The sequence below is a fragment of the Dreissena polymorpha genome, chromosome 10 (genome assembly GCF_020536995.1).
Source record: "Dreissena polymorpha isolate Duluth1 chromosome 10, UMN_Dpol_1.0, whole genome shotgun sequence".
Lineage (NCBI taxonomy): Eukaryota > Metazoa > Mollusca > Bivalvia > Myida > Dreissenidae > Dreissena > Dreissena polymorpha.
This window is the reverse complement of record NC_068364.1, coordinates 41,738,180-41,761,747: the sequence shown is the minus strand read 5'-3', so window position 1 is coordinate 41,761,747 and position 23,568 is coordinate 41,738,180. Positions and strand designations below refer to the sequence as shown.

At 36.0% G+C, this 23,568-nt stretch overlaps 1 protein-coding gene across 1 annotated transcript; it reads left to right on the top strand.

The window, feature by feature from the left end:
• The first annotated feature begins 6,524 nt into the window (after nucleotides 1-6,524).
• Nucleotides 6,525-15,951, top strand: LOC127849071 (zinc finger protein 570-like). The gene is made up of 8 exons (XM_052381795.1): nucleotides 6,525-6,621; nucleotides 8,013-8,153; nucleotides 8,358-8,452; nucleotides 9,205-9,316; nucleotides 10,678-10,754; nucleotides 10,969-11,154; nucleotides 12,411-12,576; nucleotides 14,005-15,951. The coding sequence occupies exons 1-8, from the start codon at nucleotides 6,525-6,527 to the stop codon at nucleotides 14,985-14,987; spliced, it is 1,857 nt and encodes a 618-aa protein (XP_052237755.1). The 3' UTR covers nucleotides 14,988-15,951.
• The last annotated feature ends 7,617 nt before the right edge of the window (nucleotides 15,952-23,568 follow it).

Below are 23,568 nucleotides of genomic sequence, written 5' to 3'. Positions count from 1 at the left end.
TTAATATTGAGCCCTGTATGTCCTGAAATGGATACAGAAACTTCATTGAGTAACCCATACATTATATTTGTACTTCGTTGCACAACCAATACATACTCTGTGCAAAACCTATATATAAAGCGACGTGTAATTTCCTTTGAAACAAAGCATTTGAATAATTAAAATATATGTTCGTAACCTGTTTTGTACTTTGAAATGTATAATGTACAGTGAATCAAAGTACCATGTAGTTTCGTTTCAATTAAGTTACTGTAATTGGCTATTTTAACAGAATACCACCTTATGCATTACTTCAAATCAAAATATTTCGATTTTAGCTCAAAATAAATGTAAAGGTTGAAACTACGCGCATTTGTTATTAGTTTGTTTTGAAAATAAGTACCTACCATTACTGGATGTTCCGTTCTCTAATAAATAAATACCAGAAAAGATGAAACTCGCCTGATTAAGTAGTGTATTGACAAAAGGTTTCGTAGTAAAACATATACCCGACGTCGTAGAGAAACGGACTACGCTTTGACCTCGTCAGGCCCCAGTGAATAAATCGTTTCGCGTTGCAACGCTTTATAATTTTCGGGTTTTTTATTCGTCAAAAGATGCATATAATGGATATTTATGAGCATGGTAAATGTGCAGTATTACAGTTTCCTCACAAATATGATAACTACAACGAAAATTTGAGAATCTGAAACTGTTTTTTTCTCAATTTTGCCAATTTACCAAAACGTGAAAAGGCTCCTTTAAAAGAGGTGTAAATATAAAAAGGGTAAACGGAATACTATTCGATTGAAATATTATTAAATACCTTTTACTAATCAGTATAATATGAATACTGTTCTTGGCTCTTGATTATGTACTCTCCGCCTAAAAGAAGTGTTTTTGGTGTTTGGAGCGGAATACAGGTGACGCCTTGATTCCAGACGCAACCCTGGTACCTTTTATTGCCCGGTGTATAGCACCGATTCACTGCACCCCGTGTAACGTCCCTTGCGGAGGAGAGGTTAGTTGGTAAAAGTTAGTATCAACTGCGCAAAATAATTACTATGTGCATTGACCCTACTCGTTGTGGTAGCGTTGTAGCAAAAAAAAACTTGCCTGCGAGCAGTATTTTATCCTTTTTTGTGTTCCGTGCAGGTATTAGTATGGCATAACGTGTTAGGGCATATTCTAAAAGGGAAGGTAGCAAAAAGGGTTAGATGATGAACTTAAAAACATACGCATTTTTAGCAAACCCAAAAGAGCATATGCGAATCTAGCATATAGTAAGAAACGAAGTAGCATATCAAAGTTATCACACGAGACAAGAGAAAACCACCACCATTATTTTTGTTGCAATCGATCATGTCAACCGAGTCAAGTCGCGCGGACGGGATAGAATCCACCAGGTCCGCTTAATTAGTTCCGCTGGCATGCCCTACACAACATATATTGCTTTTGTTGAATATACCTTCAGATTTTTTTTCATGTTTTCATTACCAGACACATAGACATATACGATGTTTTTATACGTCACTAACGCGTTCTTTGTAAGGGATTGCGCCGTGGGCATAGGAGATAAATGAACTTACTAGACTCACGAACGTTGGGACGAATTTTGAATTATTGCTGCAATGTCCAACTATTTCGCTGTTACTGAAATATTGTTCTTTTTTGTGTGTGCTCTTGTGTTGGGGGGGGGGGGGAAGCCGGAGAACCCGGAAGAAACTCTCCTGCCCGAAATGGTGACTACGAACCATACTCTCATGCTACCGGGAACGGGAATTGAACCCAGGTCGCCTAGGTGAGAGACGAGTGTACCAACCACTGCGCTAGCCGAACAGTCGTATAAGCAATCCTCACAAAATATAATACTTTCATCACAATATATAGCAATGTCACAAAATGTAACGATAACAACAGAACTTTCAAAACTATACAATCGTTTTGCGTGTGTAATGCTTTATAATTGTCAGGTTTTTAAATCATCAAACGATGAATATTATGGATATTTTAGCGCATGGTGAATTTTCAGTATGACTGTTTCCTTCCAAAAAACATAACTACAATGGAATTGTTCAAATCTGAAACTTTTTTTTTCAAATTTGTCAATTTATCGCAACGCGAAAAGGTCCCTTTGAGGTCCATTTGGAAACAAACCATTATTTAAAGTATGTGGTCCATCCACGTTAAATGTTTATCCAATGCCATTTTAAGAAAAGCGATAATATCATGAAACGGAAGTGGTTTATCGTATTGCGTCATTTGTTTATTTGATTTACGAAAAATAAAATGACTCTGGCTTAAGTTTTTGTTGGATTTATTTGGAAACCAAAGGGTTTGCTCCAGTTCTCTATGGCAGTATAATAAATCATTGTACTATTATTTTTAATTTAGTATGAATTATATATTTATAATAAATTTCGGCGATTTACCCATTTATGCCTAGCGTCTAGAAAAAAGGATTTGGCAAATTCGTAGACTCAGATGAAACGCCGCATGATGCGGCGTCTCATCAGGGTCTGCGCTGTTTGCTTAAAGGAATATTTCTGTAAAAAATATTCTAAATAAAGAAATAAATATACTAGACATCCCTAATTTTGGAAATAGTTTGATCAAATTTAGAAGGATGGGAGAGTCCACTAGGCATAAATGGGTTAAGATGTAGCCCATATTGCGCTGTCATCTACGAAAAGTGATAGTTGTATTAGGTCTGTGATCTTTTTGAGAGTTATCTTCCTGTATTGCTGAATTTAGCGATACTATTATTGATGAGATACTAACATATGGGAATCATTTGGGACCTATATATGCTTGCCCATATGGGAATACCCATAAGGGTCCCATATAGGTCCCATATTACTGCGCTATCAGGAATTAAAGATGTACACTTTTATTTATTTCATCCGAAACACATTTCTTAAAACGTATGTATGACTAACTTGATCTAAACTGCTAATATTTTACTCAAAAATAGAAAATCAATGCATAAGCAAATTATATGAAGCCTATATGGGTCCCATACGGGTCCTATATAGGAGTCAATTGTGACCTATATGGGCATGCCCGTATGGGGATACCCATAATGGACCTATATAGGTCCCATACTACTTTGCTATCAGGAATTAAAGATATATACTTTTATTTGTTTCATCGAAAACACATTTTTTAAACTTATGTATGACTAACTTGATCTAAACTGTTAATACCTTTACCCAAAAATAGAAAATCACTGTATAAGCAAATAATATGCAGCTCATATGGGTCCCGTACGGGTCCCATTTGGGCCTCCCAACAAAGGACACAATCGTATGTGGGTCCTATATAGATTGTTAGCTGGGATGGTCGAGATCCAACTTATGTATGACTAACTTGATCTTAACTGCTAATAATTTTACCCAAATATAGAAAATCAATGCATAAGCAAATAATATGCAGCCCACATGGGTCCCATTTGGGCCTCCAAACAAAGGACAAAATCGTATGTGGGTCCTATATAGATTGTTAGCTGGGATTGTCGAGATCCAACGTGATCACGCGAGCACTTTTAACCCATTTATGCCTAGTGGACTCTCCCATCCTTCTAAATTGGATCCATTTATTTCCAAAATAAGGGATGTCTAGTTTATTTATTTCTATATTTAGAATATGTCTTACAGAAACTCCTTTTAGCAAACAGCGCAGACCCAGATGAGACGCCGCATCATGCGGCTAATCAGGGACGACACTTTCTGCCTTAACAAGATTTTCGGTAACACGGGACTTCCTTTAAACGAAAAATACCATAAAGCGGAAAGTGCCGTCCCTGATTAGCCTGTGCGAACTGCACAGGCTAATCAGGGACGACACTTTACGCACATGCGTTATGCCCAGTTTTCTCAGAACGCGACACATATATTTATGATCGCCAATATTCTTTATGTATTCAAAATATAAAATATAGTAATATACAGCGAACGTTCAGTCGTGTCGGCAGGAGAACACAATTATAACAGTTACAAGTCCTTTACTCATGATACAGTTGTGTTGGCTTATTTGTTTGACGGACAAAAACAATTAGTTAAGTATCGTTTGTCGATATTTATAACAAACACTTGTCTGGATTTAAATGGTGTGTTGTGTTGATATTATACGTTTACGCATTAACAGCGACTTTTCACGTTTCACTGACTAGTCCATTACGTTAAATTAATTATTCATGTTGTGCCTATTGATGTTATTGATGTTATTTTAAAAACCCCACTTGTCTGGTTTGACACCTGAAAGCTTGTTATTGTGATTTTATCTTTACATGCGTTAAAGTTAATGTTTCACTGATTAGCCCATAACATTACATACAATATTAATTGTTAAGTCTAATAAATATGTTCAACATAATACAACCAAGCTTGAAGTTTTCAACGCCTCAATAGAAAGCTTGAATATTTTATAATTGACATCACCGGATTCCATAGCTACTGTCACGGTTGAGCGCATTGTGTACACAACGGTCTGGGAGGCGGAAAACTACAACGGGCGAGGCATGGTATGGTATTACGAAAGGGGGGGTTAGAGGGTTAGGGTTAGGGTTTGGGTAAGTGTTAGGGGTCGGGTTAGGGTTTGGGTTAGCCTAAACCCAACCCTAACCGTAACCCGACCCCTAACCCTAACCCTTACCCTTACCCTTTTTTGCGGTTATCACCCCTGACCATGCCTCGCCCGTTGTAGTTTTCCGCCTCCCCAACGGTCTTACTGACAATAACGTAGTGACGTCACCATCTATGTATAGAATGCGGTTGAGCGTGTTAAGGCTAACGTTCCGTCTGTTGTCAAATAGATCCGGCAATCATTCGTTGCTGCTATAGTAGTGAGGATGGACAACCATCTATGGAGATGCCTACTTGTGGGCGCATTCATGGGTACATTTTTCGCTTATTATTTTTTAATTTTTAGTAGTGTGTTATTTATTCAGTGAGGTGATATTTTACTATTGTACTTGATACTGCTTAGAATTCAAGATGCGTGCTAGATGTACGAGTTGTAGCTAATTATAAATTAATTATTTATATGAGTCGCGTTCTGAGAAAACTGGGCTTAATACATGTGCGTAATGTGTCATCCTAGATTTGCCCGTGCAGTCCGCACAGGCTAATCAGGGACGACACTTTCCGCTTTTATGGTATTTTTAGTTTCAAGAAAGTCTCTGCTTACCGAAAATCAAGTTTAGGCGGAACGTGTCGTCCCTGATTAGCTTGTGCGAACTGCACAGGCTAATCTGGGACGACACTTTACGCACATGCATTATGTCCAGTTTAATCAGAACACTTCACATTTATATAATTATTAATAATAAAACACGTCCATAATTGCACGGTTTCATTAACGTACATGTGTTTTATATTCGTTTTAAGTTTTGTTTTGGTGTGCTGGTTTCGGATAATACGTTTATTTCGTGTTTAAATAACTTATGTTTAAATGAAAAAGTACTTAAGATTTCGAAAAGCAAAGTTTTTTAATAGCAGTCAATGGGCAAACAGTTTTAGTATTTTTTTTCTGCGTCTACTTACATACTGCTGTAAAAAAAAAACTACTTCAGGAAAAGGCATATGTTCAAAGTTTGGTTGAATGTTGACGCATGTTTGTTCTTGGTAATTAATACTTAGGTTTTTAAAGAACATGTCCTTGGATCTGCTCAGTCTAAAACGCAGTTCGACACAAGCCTTAATATTGACATCCACTGCACATCGTGTAACATTAAACTGATCATTATTTTATGAGACGATCAATAGCCTTTGTTTATTATTAATTTTATTACGACTAAAATTATTTATGATACTAAGTAAACATATAAAGTTAGTTTTAACATTTTCATATAATTATGTACACAATAAAGAAGTTATCAATGAATATTTGTAACAACAAATCCGTATATATTCGCCGTTCCACGACAAAGCCTGTAAAGGTGACATCGTTGGTTGATGTTAACAAACTCAAATTTATTAAATTGTGCACAAACACCTATATTGTGTTTTATTAAAAATCAAATAGGATGTGGTTTAGCTCTGAAGATGACCCGCGTCATGCGAAAATAGATTTTATGCAAAATGCGGCCTGCGCAGCTCCAGACCTACCTGCGCAGCTCCAGACCAGCCTGCGCAGATGCGAAAACTGAGCAGGAGCTACCATGTCCGTTATAAAGTCTAAAAGGATTCAATATTAAGTGTTCAAGACCGCTAACATATCTCATGCATTTGAAACATATGTTACATTTTTAAAATAGCAGATGATCAATTATATGGTATACAATATTATTTTCCATACATACATATTTAAAAAACTAATTTATCAAGATAAGATTTTAAGACCACTTTACATAATGATTGTAATTGTCAAACAATTCGCAATATTTTTACAGATTGATAAGTGCTGTGACCATATCTATCTCATGAAATTGCCTATGAATCAACATGTTTTATCTGTAAATTATTTCCAGAATGACGCGTACATAGAGTTCTCTTCTGGCCTCCAAAAAGTTCAAAATAACAAAACGAAAGAAAGAAAGCAATATCATGGAAAGTGACATGGAAAGTGACATGGACAGTGACATGGAAAGTGACATGGACAGTGATATGGAAAGTGACATGGAAAGTGACATGGACAGCGAGAGTAAGATCAACGGACTTTGATTCCACAACCCAAACTACAGGTAGCGTAAACACAATGTCTGCTAGGGTAAGTGTGGTGACCTTAAATTCAGACCGAGAACAAGGTGAGTTAAGCTGTGTTTGCGTCAAAATCGAGACTGATGAATGGTATAATGCGGCTGCTGATTTGTATTCTGTGTGTGCCAAATCAGAACAGGTTCTAATGGAAGAGAGAACACCAGATTGTAACAAACAAGATGCCTTCAATGTAGTATATGAACAAAGAGGATGTTTACAGATGGATCAAGATTATACCAAACAAGATGGCTTCACCTCCCAATGTGTTAAATCAGAGCAGACAGAATATGAAGTTATGCGTCAAGATGTCGAGGATCAAGCTCAACTGGCCTTCCAAAATTCTGTATTTCTGACAAGGGAAGAGATTGAGCTTTCAAATGTTGACCAATATTGTGCTAGACCAACTGTGGGAGAAGAGACAATACAAAAGGACCTTTACTCAAAACTTGATGTTCATTCAAACTCCGAAAAAGATGACTCAGGTATTTTTAGTTTTAGCTCACCTGAGCGCAACGTGCTCATAGTAAGCTTTTTTGATCGTCTTTTGTCCGTCGTGCGTCTTTAACTGTTGGCTCATGGGGCTCGGGCTGTTGTTCGCCATTTGATCTAATTGCGAAAATATTGAGGATGTTGAACATTTGCCTTGGTAATACTCTAGAGGCCGCATTAATTGTCCGATCTTCATGAAACTTGGTCAGGAGATCTTTCCCAATGATATTTTGGATATGTATGAAACTGGTTCCGGTTGGTTGAAAAAAATGGTAACCAGGGGGCGCGGCATTTTTCCTGAGTTATATGGCTATAGTAAAACCTTGTAAACACTCTAGAAGTCACATGTATTGCCCAATCTTCATGAAACTTGATCATAATATAAGTTTTTATGATATGTTGAATGAATATGAAAAAGGTTCTGTTCTGTTGAAATACATGGCCGCCAGGGCTCGGGGCATTTTTCCTTTTATGGCTATAATAAAACATTGTTAACACTCTAGAAGTCACACTAATTGTCCAACATTCATGAAACTTGGTCAGAACATTTGTTCTAATGATATGCTGTTTGCACATTGCCATTTTCACTTTGCTTCTGAGTGGGAAAGGGTTAAAAGGTTGGAAAAGCCCTGGTGTTGAGTGTGAAACTGCTTTACGTGCTGAACATTTCTATATTAGATACAGTTGTTTCACAATCAACACTTTTTGGACAATCTGATCCAAGATGACAGTTCACACACTTGCATCGTTTCTTCATTTCTTATGTCTTTCTGTTATGATGCATTCAGTATTCTACATAGTTGACTGCATCATCAATTTATTATCTTTTGAATTTTTAATCTTCAGATAATGACTTTGTAGAGATATTCTTGGAAAAAGACAAACAAAAAAGCGAGAGCTCTCGTGCAACTCTTGCGGAACCAAAGAGATTTCTATGTGAAGATTCATCCAGTGGCGTGGTCCAGCCAATGAGTCCTTCAGCAAGAGGTAATGTATATTGATTTATCAGACTTTTAGATTCAATATATCTTGGGGGGGGGGGGGGAGGTGGGAGGGTACATGTGACTTAAACTCATGAATCATGAATGAAAACAAAGTCTCCAAAAATTATAATTTTGGCTAAAACAAAGGTGTCGAAAAAATAACGTAGTATTTACGGTTGTTTAATTTCAATGATCAATATGTTTGCAGAAAGTGAAGAGAATACTGTGACAAGGACTGTCTTTTCTCTGAAAGCAGCTAAGATGAAATTGAACGAAAAGGGTGACTTAGTGAAGAAAGTTAAGGTACATATAAGTTAGCGGTATTTTTTTCTTCTTATCGCAACCACGGATAGGGAGGTATTAAGCATTGCGTTGGTCCATACGTACGCCTAACGTACGTGTGTCCGTCTGTCATGAAGCTTGTGTTTCCAATCTATCATTTACTACTGGTTGGATCTTGCTCAATTGTTTACAGTTGAAGGACATTAATGTGTGATGATAATAAGATAAACACGATTTTTATGCATCCAGTTTGCGCGGCATTATGGTCATTTGTCTGTCTTTCTGCTTAAACAATATAATCCCAAAATGGTGTGTTTTAAGTCTTCAGCTGTTTGACAAAATTCGCTCAAACTTTCACTACTGGATTACCCTAAATGTGTAGACGATGGTAAAGAATAAAAAAAATGCAAAAAATGCGTTGATCAGTATTTGCGGAATAAATGTCCCTTGTCTGTTTTATATGCTTGGGAGTTATGGTGGCACATAGAATCGCCGATGGTAAAAAAGAAAAAAATTGTGGTGACCAGTATTTGCGGAATAAATGCCCGTTGTCGGTTTTTTTATGCTCGAACTTTATGATGGGAATATTTGGGGGAGCCATATAGATTCTCCAAGAACAGTCCTAGCATATGAACTTGTGCAAATCCATATTTTGGTTCAGATATTTTTGAATGAATATTGAGTAAGGACTCCTTTTTTCACCCATAACTAAACACTTATTGCTGATAGAGAGTTGAAACTTAACGTACATATTTACATATTATCTATTGCAGAGAATGAAGAAAGTCAAGACCCCAGAAAAAGATAGGACTGAGTACAGTCATCAAGAGAGAAACCTTGTCAGCTGTATGAACCTGGAACCTCGAGATAATGACCACTTTCTCTGTAAACTCTAGAACTAAATATCCATAACCTTGCACAAGAAAGTCTTACTAAAGACCAACAAACATAATAATCATGTTTAGCTTCCTGAGAACTTACTTTAGTAAGTTAGTTTAGTAAGTTTAAACCTATTTATTTAGCTCGATTGCATCGAAAGCCTAAGGCTTATTATTAGTCCGTTTCCTGGGACTAGAACCAGTACTTTGTGTCTATGAGAGAGATCTAAAGAAAGCTCCCACTGTGAAGATCAAACCCATGAAATTCTGGTCGCTAGGCGGACACCATGTCCAATACGCCATGGCGACCTTTACAAGTTGAGTCCCTTGGTGGGGATCAAACCCATGAACTCCCGGTCGCTAGGCGGACACCATGTTCAATACGCCATGGTGACCTTTACAAGTTGTGCTATTATGGTTAGTCTTAAATGAGGTGTCATGTGTTGTTCATGGTCAACATTTGGCTTGTAACCACTCTACAGGAAACAGTTCAATCAATAGTGATAAAACTTTGTATATTTATATTGAAACCAAGTTAGAACCTGGGTCAAGCAGGTTAAACACTAGGCTAATTGGTCGAATCCTAGAAAATATGTCTTACTACTTAAGAAGGCACATGTATGAATCAATCTTGATGAAGCTTGGTCAAAATGCTAAACTTTGCAATATTTGAAGTCAAAATGGGTTCAGTTGAGTGAAAATTCGATCACCAGGTAAAATTTGAAAACCTTTTAGCATTTTAAGCAATGTTTAAGCCTGATAAAACTTGATCAGAATGAAGAACCTTGGTCAGAATGTTCAGCTTGACAGTAGCTAGTTAGAATTTTTGTCAGATGTAGTAAAAAATTATGTCCCCAGGTCGAAAATAGTAAAACACTTTATATGCCTCATGTGTGGCTTTTTGGGAATAAACTTATAAACATTTTGCTTGACCATATCAAGGCCTAAAGTAAAACTGTGTCACAGGAAGAAACAAACTAAGTAACTAGGTCAAATGATTGACATATTTTAACAAGTTTACCTTGATCTCAGGTTAGTGTAATAAAGTCATCATGGCTCCCTTGTTATGCTCCTTCTTTCAGACGATGGCTTATTTGATTTTCTGTCAGATTATGTGTTACAAATAACTTTGAAAGAAAGAAAGAAAAAAAAACATTTGATGAAACCATATGAGCCTTATTATGTGAACTTTTGACTCTGAGAATATTAATAATATAGGGTGTTATGACTCAAAGGCTGTCTTCCAGTTTAATAATATTCATAATGCATAATACATATTAGTGGTTTCTTTAAATCTGATGTTCAAGTGCCTGACATAAGTCTTTTACTTAGTTTGATTATTGCCTTGTGTTCATTTTGCTCTCTTAGACTGTGGAGAATGCAACAAGCAGTTTGAAGGGGACTGCCCTGTCCATGGACCCTATAACTACATACAGGACAAAGAGGTGAAGCGGTGTTCATTTTTAAAACATAAACTACATGTGGTAAAGAAAATAAAGGATTTTTTTATTAGTTTAGGCTTATGAGACTGTTACGTGTTATGATTGTAAGAACTTTCATTGTTTTAATGTATGTCAGTACATTTAAGAAATGCCCTTAATATTCTAATACAAAAAGTTTTCCCCAGTACATTCTCATATAACTTAATATAAACTGCAGGTGCCAGAAGGGGAACCCCTTAAAGCTGATCAAACCGTGCCAGATTGCCTTGTAATTAAAACGTCCAAAATAGCTGGAGCTGGTCTTGGAGTATTTTCCAAGGAGGGACTGGAATCTAGGGTCATGTTTGGGCCGTATGGGGGCGATATCATTGCTGAAAACCAGAAATCAGGGTATTGCTGGCAGGTAAAGGTGACGTGATACTTAGCTTCAAAGCGGCGCAGAAGGGGAAATAGTGTTTCTGACAAACACATATCTTGTTTTAGCTTGAAATGCACGGGTTATTTCATAAATCCTAAAAGAATTGAAAATAAAGTGCTGCATTTTCAACAAATTCATTTTCTATATAGCAGTATATAAAGTTGTTTTGTGTATTATGCCACCAAAGTGTGAGAAGCATTAAACATAGTTCTAGTCCGTCTGTCCCTCAGCATTTCTGTTCACCCCAAAGCTTGTAATTTGAACTTCTCTTTAAATACTGGGTGGATCTCGTACAAATTGTTAGATGAATTTAATTTGTAGATGATACTGAAAAAGGGTATTGAGACTTCAAGGAGTTTGGGCAGGATTAAGGTACCTTGTCTGTTTTATAAGACCAGATGTGTTTTCTCTGTAACTTTTTGTTAAATATTCCTCAAACGTTCAAAGATGAATGACCTTAATGCATAGATGATTGCAACAAAAGAAACTTTTGACAGAATTACGGCATTTGTCTGTTTTATACATCTTAAATTAATGGGTTGATCTGGTTCAAGTTTTCACAGTTGAGTTATCTTTATTTTCTGGAGATAATTGTTCTGAGATAGACTTTTTCTGCGACAATGTTTTGGCAGAGTTAGGGCCCTTTGTCTGGTGTTCCACTGTAGAATATATAGTCCCAAACTTACATTGTAAGTCTTTAGTACCTCGTAGTGCTTGGCAGATTTTGCTCAGATTTTGAGAGCTGATTATCCTTAGTGTGTAGATGATTGTTAAAAGAAAAATTTAAACTGCAACAGTTTTGGCTGAATTATGTCCTACTTTCTATTTGTCCGCTGTAGAGTTAAATATTGATTTGCCCGTGTCCAAACATGTTGTTTGGGCATTAGTATCTGTGACGCATTTCAAGTTAATGTAACGATTTTGTGTTCTATATAATTATGCTGGCATGAATAGATTTCACACATCTTGTGAAACTGATTCAGTCGTTATTTAAAATTAGTTTGCAATTCAAGGATGTGAAGTACTATACTATTTTACATGAACCAAATTTACTAAGTCTGTTTGTGCTGTTGAAAACAGTGTATGATAACTGCCACTGTTAAGTTTAGAATTGCATTCTTTGGTATACTAGTCTAAAAATTGAATTTGCTGTTAAAAACAAGGTATATAAGGTATCATGTTTTTTGTGTATCCGTCTTGTATAGTTGTTGTTTTTGATGGTAAGATTCCATGGAATTCAGACCTTAAAGGAAGGCAAACCGAGACATTTTGTGGATGCCCAGAACAAGGCCACCTCTAACTGGATGAGATACGTGAACTGTGCAATGACGGAGGCAGACCAGAACCTTGTGGCGTTTCAGTACAAAGGAGGCATCTATTACTGCACATTAAAGCCAATTTCACCAGGTATACAGGCGAATTGTATGACTAAAGATATGTGTTATTCAATGAAGTTTTGTCTGATTAGAGCAGTCTCACCTTGGTAATACGGGTACAATTCCCTGAACCAGCGAATATGAGTTTGCTTGCAAGTCCCCATACAGGAAAGGTATGTTTTTCTCCTGGTTATCCCGAGTTTCCCGACAGCTCAAGGCCGCACCAATATTAAATACCTTGGGTATTAAATAAATAGTTCGACATTGGAGCTATAATTCAAACGTCTTTTCATGTCTGAGATCTGTCTGAGATTCAATCCAGGTCCTTGCATAAAGCAGCCTTAAGACCTTTTAAACGTCAAGATATGAGCACGTTTTTTCTGTCCTTCACACTTTTGGTAAATAGCTTGTTAAACAAAAATGTGTTTGGCTAACAAAGAATATTACCTGCCCTAATTTTGTGATAATAAATATTTGATTTCTGTTTTTTTTTGACAATAAAAAACGGTTTGCATCAAACATAAGTATTGAAAGTAGAAAAAGCAAATTCTTTTGTAAACATCCCAGTTTTCAGTGTGCCTTCCAGTGTTACATCGCTAGTTTATGAGGATGTAAAATTGCATAAATTTTTAAAAGCTGCTGCAAAGTTTTTCTTCCTCTTTCTAAAACTGTAAATAATTGACGTGAGCTTGGAATTGCAATAGACATTTATCAAATAATTGCGTGTTTATTTTTCATCAAAAGTTGGAAACGAAGAGATAAGGCATGTAAGAAAAAATGTTTGGCCAGAAAAAAACGTGCTCACATACACAACACTGCTTCTAACTATGTCTTGTTGGATATGAGGCTATTTAATTTGTGAACACATAAACAAATAATTAGGCTGTGCTATGTGGAAACGTGGTTTAATGCATGCGCGTAAATTTTCGTCCCAGATTAGCGGATTTGCAGTCCGCACAGGCTAATAAGGGATGACACTTTCCGCTTTTATTTTTCATTAAAAAAGTATGCTCTTTGCAAAACTCCAGTTAAGGCGGAAAGTGTTGTCTCTGATCAGCCTGTGCGGACTGCTAACAGGCTAATCTGGTACGACATTTTACGCACATGCATTCAACCTCATTTTCACAGATTGAGGCTCAATTGTTTGTTTTTGCATCTGGCCTTTCTACTCTACCATTCCATTTAAAACAAAATATACAAATATCAAGAACACATAAATAACTAAAAAAAATGCTTGACTTAAAACCTGTCCTGAATTCAGTCTTAGAATCAAAACTATAGAATATGTTCAGATAATAAACAATTACTAATAATTTAATGTAATAAAATTAAAGCACATGTTCGTTTCCTAAAAATAGATGTGGGGTGTAATTCACATTTGTAACAAGGTCTAGTTCAGGTATTACTTGTTTCTTTGACATTTTTTAAAAATAACTTGTTCATATTTCTATTGCTACAGGAGAGGAACTGTGGGTCTGGTACGGAGACGAATTTGCCAGAGAACTTGGCCTCATCAGAAACAAAAACGTGTGCAGTTATTCCAGTAAAAAAAGTGGTCACTTGAAGATACACATGAGGAAACATACAGGAGAAAGACAGTACACGTGTGAGGTGTGTGGCTATTTATGTAAACAGAGTGGTAACTTGAAGACACACATGAGGATACATACTGGAGAAAGACCGTATAAGTGTGAGGAGTGTGATTTTGCGTTTAAACAAAGTGGTGAGTTGAAGACACACATGAGGGTACATACAGGAGAGAAACCGTACAAGTGTGAGGTGTGTGGTTATAAATGTAAACGTAGTGATCACTTGAAGACACACATGATGACACATACAGGAGAAAGACCGTACACGTGTGAGGAGTGTGATTTTGCGTGTAAGCAATGTGGTGATTTGAGGAGACACATGAGAATACATACAGGAGAGAAAGAGTACAAGTGTGAGGTGTGTGGCTATGAATGTAATCATAGTGGTCACTTGAAAATACACATGAGAAAACATACAGGAGAGAGACCGTACAAGTGTGAGGTGTGTGGCTATTTATGTAAACAGAATGGTCACTTGAAGACACACATGAGGATACATACAAGAGAAATACCGCACAAGTGTGAGGAGTGTGACTTTGCGTGTAAACAAAGTGGTGATTTGAAGAGACACATAAGGATACATACAGGGGAACGACCATACAAGTGTGAGGAGTGTGGCTATTGTTGTAAACATAGTTTTAACTTGAAGACACACATGAGGAAACATACAGGAGAGAGACCATACAGGTGTAAAATGTGTGATTTTGCATGTAAACACAGTGGTCATTTCAAGATACACATGAGGATACATACAGGAGAGAGACCGTACACGTGTAAGGTGTGTGATTATGCATGTAAAGAGAGTGGTTCGTTGAAGAAACATATGATGATACATACAGGCGATAGACCCTAAATGTGTATGGTGTGTGATTATGCATGTATCAAGAGTGATTGCATGAAGAGACACATGAAGAAGCATGCTTGGTTGTACTTGTAACCATAGTGATGATTTGAAGAAACGCATGGGGATACATACGGGAGGTGTGTGGCTATCCATGGATCCATGGGAGGAAGACTTAAAAAAGTATAAGGTGTGTAGTTATCCATATATCTATGAGAGGAAGACTTTTAACAGTTTAAGGTGTGTGGTTATTCATGTATCTTTGGGAGGAAGACTTTAAAGAGTGTAAGGCGTGTGGTTATGTAAGTATCCACGGGAGGAAGACTTACCAAAGTGTTAGGTGCGTGATTATCTATGTATCCATGGGATTAAGACTTTAAAGATTGTTAGGTGTGTGGTTATCCGTGTAACCAGGGTGGTCCCTTGAAAACTTGAAGAGCCACATGAGAATATACAATATAATAAGAGAAGCAAGAACTAAACATGAACATATAACAAAATCTCTGAAATCAGTAGAGACCAAGTGACGCACGTTATTTTGCATGACTTAATGACACAATAAATCATTGCTTTGTTAGAGCTGCATTCAAACTAATTTTTAATTTACTCGTCCAATGGGTTTTATAAATGATTGTGAACAGTGCCCGATGCGCACACATCTCCCTACCTGCTTTTCCCATCTTCAATTTTAAAATCTCCGTCGCATAATTCACTATACACTTCACTTCGGAAAAGTGGCGTACTTTTGTTCATATTTCACATGAGTTTGATAGTTTGCATTTAAAAAGATACCTTTTTTATCTTAGATAAACAGCTTTTATTATCATTGAGAGCAGAAGGTGGAGTATTTAAATTTGGGTTAGTTTAGACTCGCTTCCGTTTATAGGGGTTTTCATAACATAAGCACTGCTCTTCAATAATTGGTGTTCTCTTGGTTACTTGAATGTCATTTACGACAAATAGATAATTGCTTTGTTCACTCATACCTTTTTCAAGGTTTGCTTAATTTTTTTTCATTGTGTTCTGTTATAATCTCGCTCTTAGGATTTTCCCATCACGCTGTTGATGGTTAATTTCTTCTTTCTTTGAATGATTTCACTTTAAATAATGCTTTTTTCGATGGTATTTGTGTTTTGTTATTGTCTGTCGAATGTGTCAAGATCATATATTGTTGTTTCTTCGAGTTCGCGTGTTTTTGTATTTCTTTAAATGAGGCGTTTCTTTTTGTTATATTGCGTAAGTTACCTTTTATAAAGTCCTATAAAGTACTTGGGTTTGGAACTGTGTGCTTTATCTAATGTTTTATTTTAACTCGATAGTTTGCATATACTAAAATGCACATTTATTAGTGTGCATATAATAAAATGCACATTTATTACTGTTCATATAATAAAATGCACATGTTTAGTGTGCATATAATAAAATGCACATTTATTACTGTTCATATAATAAAATGCACATTTATTAGTGTTCATATAATGAAATGCACATTTATTAGTATGCATATCATAATGCTCATTTATAAATACTTATGTACCGTAGTACTGGTAAACCAGCTAGCCCAGGAAAAAATGTTGAGTTTGTTAACAGACCGCCATGATATGAAGGAAATACTTTTGAAAACGGTCATAAAACAACTTAGCAAAGAAAAAAAACACTTTCTTGGGGCCTCATGTGATGTGATAACCCTCATTCAAAACATTATGATCACCATGGCATACTAGATTGCAAAAAGTTACCAAAAGTGTCCACATGCCAAATATGCATGCTCCCGCTACCAATCTATTCCACGCAATTGAACATGCCAAGCAAATAATAGTATAAACTGAACAAGAAGTTTTCACGGGCAATGCCAGCTAGTGTAATTTAACATTCTTTCCAAATTTTGTGAGTCTACTAAATAAATAAGGTCGGAGTGCTGAGACATACGCAGGGTCCTCACATGATGCAGCCTCGTGCGCGGAAGAACATCATAAACTTGAATTACACGCTTCACGGATTCTCGGAGAATCACACTTTCATGTTAATTGTGTACTTATGCTGTTACCTTTTATTGCATGCATACTTTCATATATATTTAAATGGACTTTTTAACATGACTAAATGTTAATTTTGAAATATACGTAATGGATTCGAAAAAAAACTATATGCGTTACATTCACACAAGCAAAATAACATTACTGACTACGACACATGTTAAAAGTATTTGTTTTTTTATTGATAGGTAGATTGTATCAATCGAAATCGGAGAAATCGTTTAAAAAGTATATGTTACGCTTTAAATTTGCATTTATAATTAAGCACACACATGTTTTTTGGACAAACAACCATTCAAATTCAAAACCTGCGTTTTGTTATTGTAGCATGTTTTCTATTTGTTCTAGGGGTCCTAGGTTCTAACTTAAGGGCAAGCATTTTTTGCATCTTTTTTGCTTGTTCATACAATTATTCAATACTATTCCACAAAGTCTAGTTGTGTTAGTATATTCGTTTAGTGACATTAAAATAAACGATTATATGTTATTTATTATCTTTAAATGAATGACAAGACTGATGTCTTTAAAGCGTCTCCACATACTTACAAAAGGACTTATTAGTCATTAAATAGGAATTTTTTAAATGGACAATGGAATAAATTAATGTCATTAAATTTCATGTCACAATGACGTCAATGTGACATGTATAATTCATACATTTATGTGAGGTTTTACGTAAAGTAACGTTTATTTGAAGAGTAAAGGAGCTATAGCGTTAGTGGTGTATTTGTATATAGTTATATTACATGGAATGGGGGCGATGTCCCAGCGGGCTCGCACAATATAGTGCCACTCAATCAACTCATGCGATACAACCAAGCGGAACACCACACTCATGTAATATTCCATGTATATGATTATGTATAAAAATAAGATTATTTTTCCATTAGTATTTGTTCAATGATTGCTTAGCAGTTTATCGATTGAATCTCCGAAAAATTAGCCACTCCATCCATTGTGTTATCCTTTAGTCTCATAACTCTAACGTCATGGTAACAATTAAAGGTTAACAGCAACATTTGGCCATTAAAAGATTTGTCAAGACTAAACTTTACTATGCATTTAAAACAAATATTTACCACATTTTCAAATTTGGAAACTGAATATATGCATGTGTCTGTTTAACCAATTAGTCTTCTAATAAACCTACATATAAAATCATCATGTAAAAGCAGTGTTTTATCTAATTAAAATAATATGTTGACATTTTCTTGAGAGGTTTTTCATACTCACACCTATTTCTTACAGACTTTTACAAAACTGCAGTAATGTTGTCAATAGCTCGGATACCGATTTCATTTGAGTACCCAACAGAAATCCCTGAAATCAAAATCAAAGTGGCATGCGAACCATCCGCTTCATCGGCTGCCTAACCGCAGGTTTTGCCTCTTTACTTAAGCTGCCTAAACCCAGGCTTTTCCTCTGTACATCGGCTGCCTAACCGCAGGCTTTGTCTCTGTACTTTAGCTGCGTAACCGCAGGCTCTACCTCTGTACTTTACCTGCCTAACCGCAGGCTTTGCCTCAGTGCATCGACTTCCTAATCACAGGCTCTTCCTCTGTTCATCAACTGCATTATCACAAGCTTTGCCTCTGAACATCGGCTGCCTTACCACTGGTTTTGCCTCTGTACTAAAGCTGCCTTGCCGCAGGCCTCACCTCTGTGCATTGGCGGCCTAACCGCAGGCTTTGCCTCTGTATTTTAGCATGAATAAATAAATAGCATGCATAGAGCGACATTTCACTTACATTTCATACAGTATATAATAATATACTTACTATTACTTATTTAGCCATTTCTGTAAAGTGGCCCTTTTCAAAATTAAAAATAATAAGTACACTCTATACTAGACAGATGCCCTGCAGGGATAGACAAATCCACTCGCCCGCTCGTAATTACGAGTAGAAATCGGCTCCGGACGAGTGCATATTTCGGCAGCGCTCGTCCTGCAGGGCGAGTGGCATTTCTGGCCGAAAAGATTAAAATTTAATGTTTTAAAACATTTTCGCCAAAAAAAACAACGTTTAATCGGCGATTAAAAATTAACCGGATGTTGATTATTGCACACTGCGCTAAAATTAGTCCTGTTCCCGTTACGCGCCGATACCGGTATGTTCCGTGAATGTATCCTATACAGTACGTTTACGGTCTTTTAATACGGCTAAAAAAATCGTCTAAATTCTTCCCATCATTAGATTTAAAGAGTGGATTTTGGCAAGTTTTAATGGATGAAAATGACAGCGGCTTGTTTGAGTTTAACAAAATGCCTCTCGGACTCTCCAATGTTCCTAAAGTGTAATCATAATGATTGTGACCATGAGGTCAAAATGAAAAACAAACAAGTTAAAAGCGTGTTTAAATAGTTTATTAAATTTATTGAAGTTCATAAGTTAAAACTAACAGTTCTATTTTATAACCAATGGAAAATCACAATCAAACATATAAGTTACTGATTTATTGAATTTTTTCAATAAATAGCAGGGCAAGTACATATTTCAGCAGAGAAGGTGGACATTTTTAGCTACTCGCCCTGCAGGGCAAGTTGCTGAATTTTTTTTTGTCGACCCCTGCTCTGTTGGCATTATAAAATACCCATTATCAAAAATGCTTGCAATTTTTGAACAAGCTATGTCATGTTGCATGATGAATGATGAAATTACAGTGCATACCAACTGTAATTTGCTGAAATCGAACACTTGACCTGTACGATACTGTTTGACCCATCTTTTGAGTGTGACCTTAATGTTAGGGCGACGATTGTTAAACATGACATATAGCGACGCTAATCCTCTAACGTGCCCAAGAAAAGGATTGTCCAACAGACCCAACATCCCTCAAATTTGTGGTGCGTTTTGATCAAAACTTCATAAAGTTAATTTTTACAAATATTCTTGATTGAACACATTTATTTATCTTCAAATATAACAAAGAACGATATTGTTTGCTACCGCCGAACAGCTGAAAGACTCCAGCAGTTGAACGGCACTTTCCAATTCGACCGCAACTAGGTCACTGGGTCACTTAGTAGGTTTTACACATCAAGCATGGTGTCTGCTCTCTAATTCAAGTAGTTGTTATCCGATCTTCACCACACTTGGTAAGAAGTTGTATCTAGATGTTTTTGAAGGTCAAGTTCAAACATGGGCAATGCAGGGTCAAAATCCAGGTCACGGGGTCACTTAGTGCGTTTTAAACATTGAGCATGGTGTCCGCTGACTTTTGTGAAGACAACATGCACAATATTCTGTGTGCACAATATTCTGTGTCAATGCGGCATGTGGGGGGGGGGGGGGGGGTATTCGTCACGTCTGTGACAAAAGTTATACTTAATTAAAGCTAGTGGCGATTTATAGAACCGTATTAGGATACGTACGGGAGGAAGACTTAAAAAAGTGTTAAAACTTAAGTGTGTGGTAATTCATGTGTTTATCCATGGTAGGAAGACTTAAAGCGGGTATATACGATTTTTTTATATGTGTTTAATTGTAATATATTGATAAAATATGTTACAATAACACAAAATAGGCAAGAAAAATTATACATTAAAGCCGAATTTCATAAAATGCAGCAAAGACAAATTAGCGCCCCGAGCCGATAGTGACATACATATTTTTCTACAATAACCGAAGCATTCGTCTTTGTATTAGGATCGGATTAAGTGTTCGTGTGTCGTATGAATAGATATCGTTGCAGGAATTCAAATAAACCGTTAATATAAGTTTAGATTCACATCGTACATGTATGGTATACATGCTGGAGAATTCGGCTGTACAGCCGTTTTCAATTTTAGAATTAAATATCTGGCTTATTTTGCATTTTTCGACACATTTTCTTCTTAACTTTTATTTTTATTTATATTGAAATATATAAATAATAAGTTTTTTACGCAGTTTATATAAATTCATAAATATTTGACAAAATCGTATATACCCGCTTTTAAAAAAAGTGTTAGGTGTGCGGTTATCCATGTATCCATGGGAGAAAGACTTAAGAAAGTGTTAGGTGTGTTATCCATGTATCCATGGGAGGAAGACTTTAAAGAGTGTTAGGCGTGTGGTTATCCATGTATCCATGGGAGGAAGTCTTACCAAAGTGTAAGGCGTTTAGTTATCCATGTATCTTTGGGAGGAAGACTTTAAAGAGTGTTAGGCGTGTGGTTATCCATGTATCCATGGGAAAAAGACTTACTCAAGTGTTAGGTGTGTTGTACCCAAAGGACCATGTATCCATCAGATTAAGACTTTAAAGATTGTTAGGTGTGTTGTTGTCCATATAACCAGAGTGGTCCCTTGAAAACTTAAAGAGGCATATGAGAATATATAAGAGAATAAAGAGCTAAAATTGGCGTTCTTTTGTTCATATTTTACATGAGTTTCATGATTTGCATTTGAAGATATACTTTTGTTTCATGTTAGATAAACATATTTTATTATCATTGAGAACAGATGGTGTTGTTCTTAAATTTGGGTATGTTTGGACTCGCTTCCGTTTATAGGGATTTCATAACATTGGCATTTCTCTTCAATAATTAATGTTCTGTTGTGTGCTTGAATGTCATTTACGACTATTATATTATTGCTTTGTTAATTTTTACCTTGTTCAAGGTGTGCAAAATATTTTTTTAGTTTTTTTTTTCATTGTGTTGTACGTGTTTACTGTCGCTCTTAGGATTTTTCCATTAAGATGTTAATGGTTGCTTACACTTGCTTTGAATGATTTCACATTCAATAATGTTTTTGCGATGGTATTTGTGTTGTGTTATTGTCTATTGAATGTGTCAAGATCATGTAGTGTTTTTTTCTTTGAGTTAGCGTGTTTTTATATTTATTTAAATTAGGCGTTTCTTCTTGTTATATTGCGTAAGTTACCTTTTATAATCTCCAATGTTTGGGTTTGCATTGGTGCATTTTATTTAATGTTTTATTTTAGCTCGATAGAGTGCATATACTAAAATGCACATTTACTAGTGTTCATATACTAAATGCACATTTATTAGTGTTCATATAATGCACTTTAATTAGTGTGCATATAATACAATGCACATTTATAACTACTAATCATTATGTACCGTAGTAATGGTAAACCAGCTATCCCAGGAAAAAAGTGTCGAGTTTTTTAACAGACCGCCATAATATGAATTAATTAGTTTTGAAAACGGCAATAAAACAACTAAATAAAGCAACACACACTTATTGGTGCCTCATGTGATGTGCTAACCTCTTTGAAATCATTATAATTACCATGGAATACATGTTTGCAACAAGTTACCAAAAGTGTCCATATGCCAAATATTCATGATCCAGACCAGGCAAATCATAGTACAAACGGAACCAGAAATTTTCACGGGCCATGCCTGCTAGTGTAATTTAACATTCTTTCGAACTTTGCATGAGTCTACTTTATAAATAAGGTAGGAGTGCTGGGACACACTCAGGGTCCTCACATAATGCAGCCTTTTGCACGGAAGAACCTCATAAACTTGAATAACACGCTTTACTGATTCTCGGTGAATCACACTTGCATACTGTTTATATGTGTAATTATGCTTTTATTGCATGCGTGCTGTTATATATAGTTATAGGGACTTTTCAACATGGCTAAATGACAATTTTAAAAGATACGTCCTGGATTCTTAATCAACTTTATACATTACAGTTAATTTCAAATTCAAAGCCTGTGTTTTGTAATGGTGGCACGTTATATATTTGTTCTAGTGGTCCTAGGTTCTTACGTGAGGCTAGGCATATTTTGTTGTTGTTCGCTTGCGAACAACTAAGGTTAATACAACGCGTTGCAAGCCAGTTAACCTAACTACGATACACCCGTTAACTTCCGCGTCTGCCGCATCTGCGCCGAGAAAGAGTTGTATAATTTATGCAAGAAGTTTGAGTTCTTTTACTATATTCATTCACAAATGGAAACATAATGTGAATATCGTTTTCAATGGAATATTTTTGAACGGAGCGTATAGAACAGAATCAATATACAATGTTTGTATTATACGTGTCGTGGAAAAGATGCTTATGAATGATTTAAATAGTCAACTATCTGCCGCGTCTTAATGACGTGGTATTTTTGCTCAGAAAATGTCATTTATAATCTTAGGCTATTAATAGATGTGGGAAAAATAAAACCACTGCTGATAAACAAGGGATATGGAGAGTCCAATACACTATCACGCATAATTTGCGTAAACTTGTTAATAGTTCTTGCTACTACAGCGAAGTTAAAGTTGATATGTATTCGACACGTTCTTTTGTTCTCAACAGATAGAAGTGATCTATTGTATTCACAGGTGCTAACAACGCACTAGTATAACTTTAAGTTTGTTTATATTCACAGTTTTAAATTTATAAAACCGTGAACATGAGTTCACTCATAACTACAGGTATAATATAGACAACGAAGAAAATGCTTTATAATCGCTAAAACCGAATATAAAAACAACTTAATATAATAAGAAACATCTTTTAAAAAGATACCCGGCGAACATGCTGACTTTGAAATAAAGTTTGACATTGATGTTTCTAAAAAACATAAATTAAAAAACAAAAGTT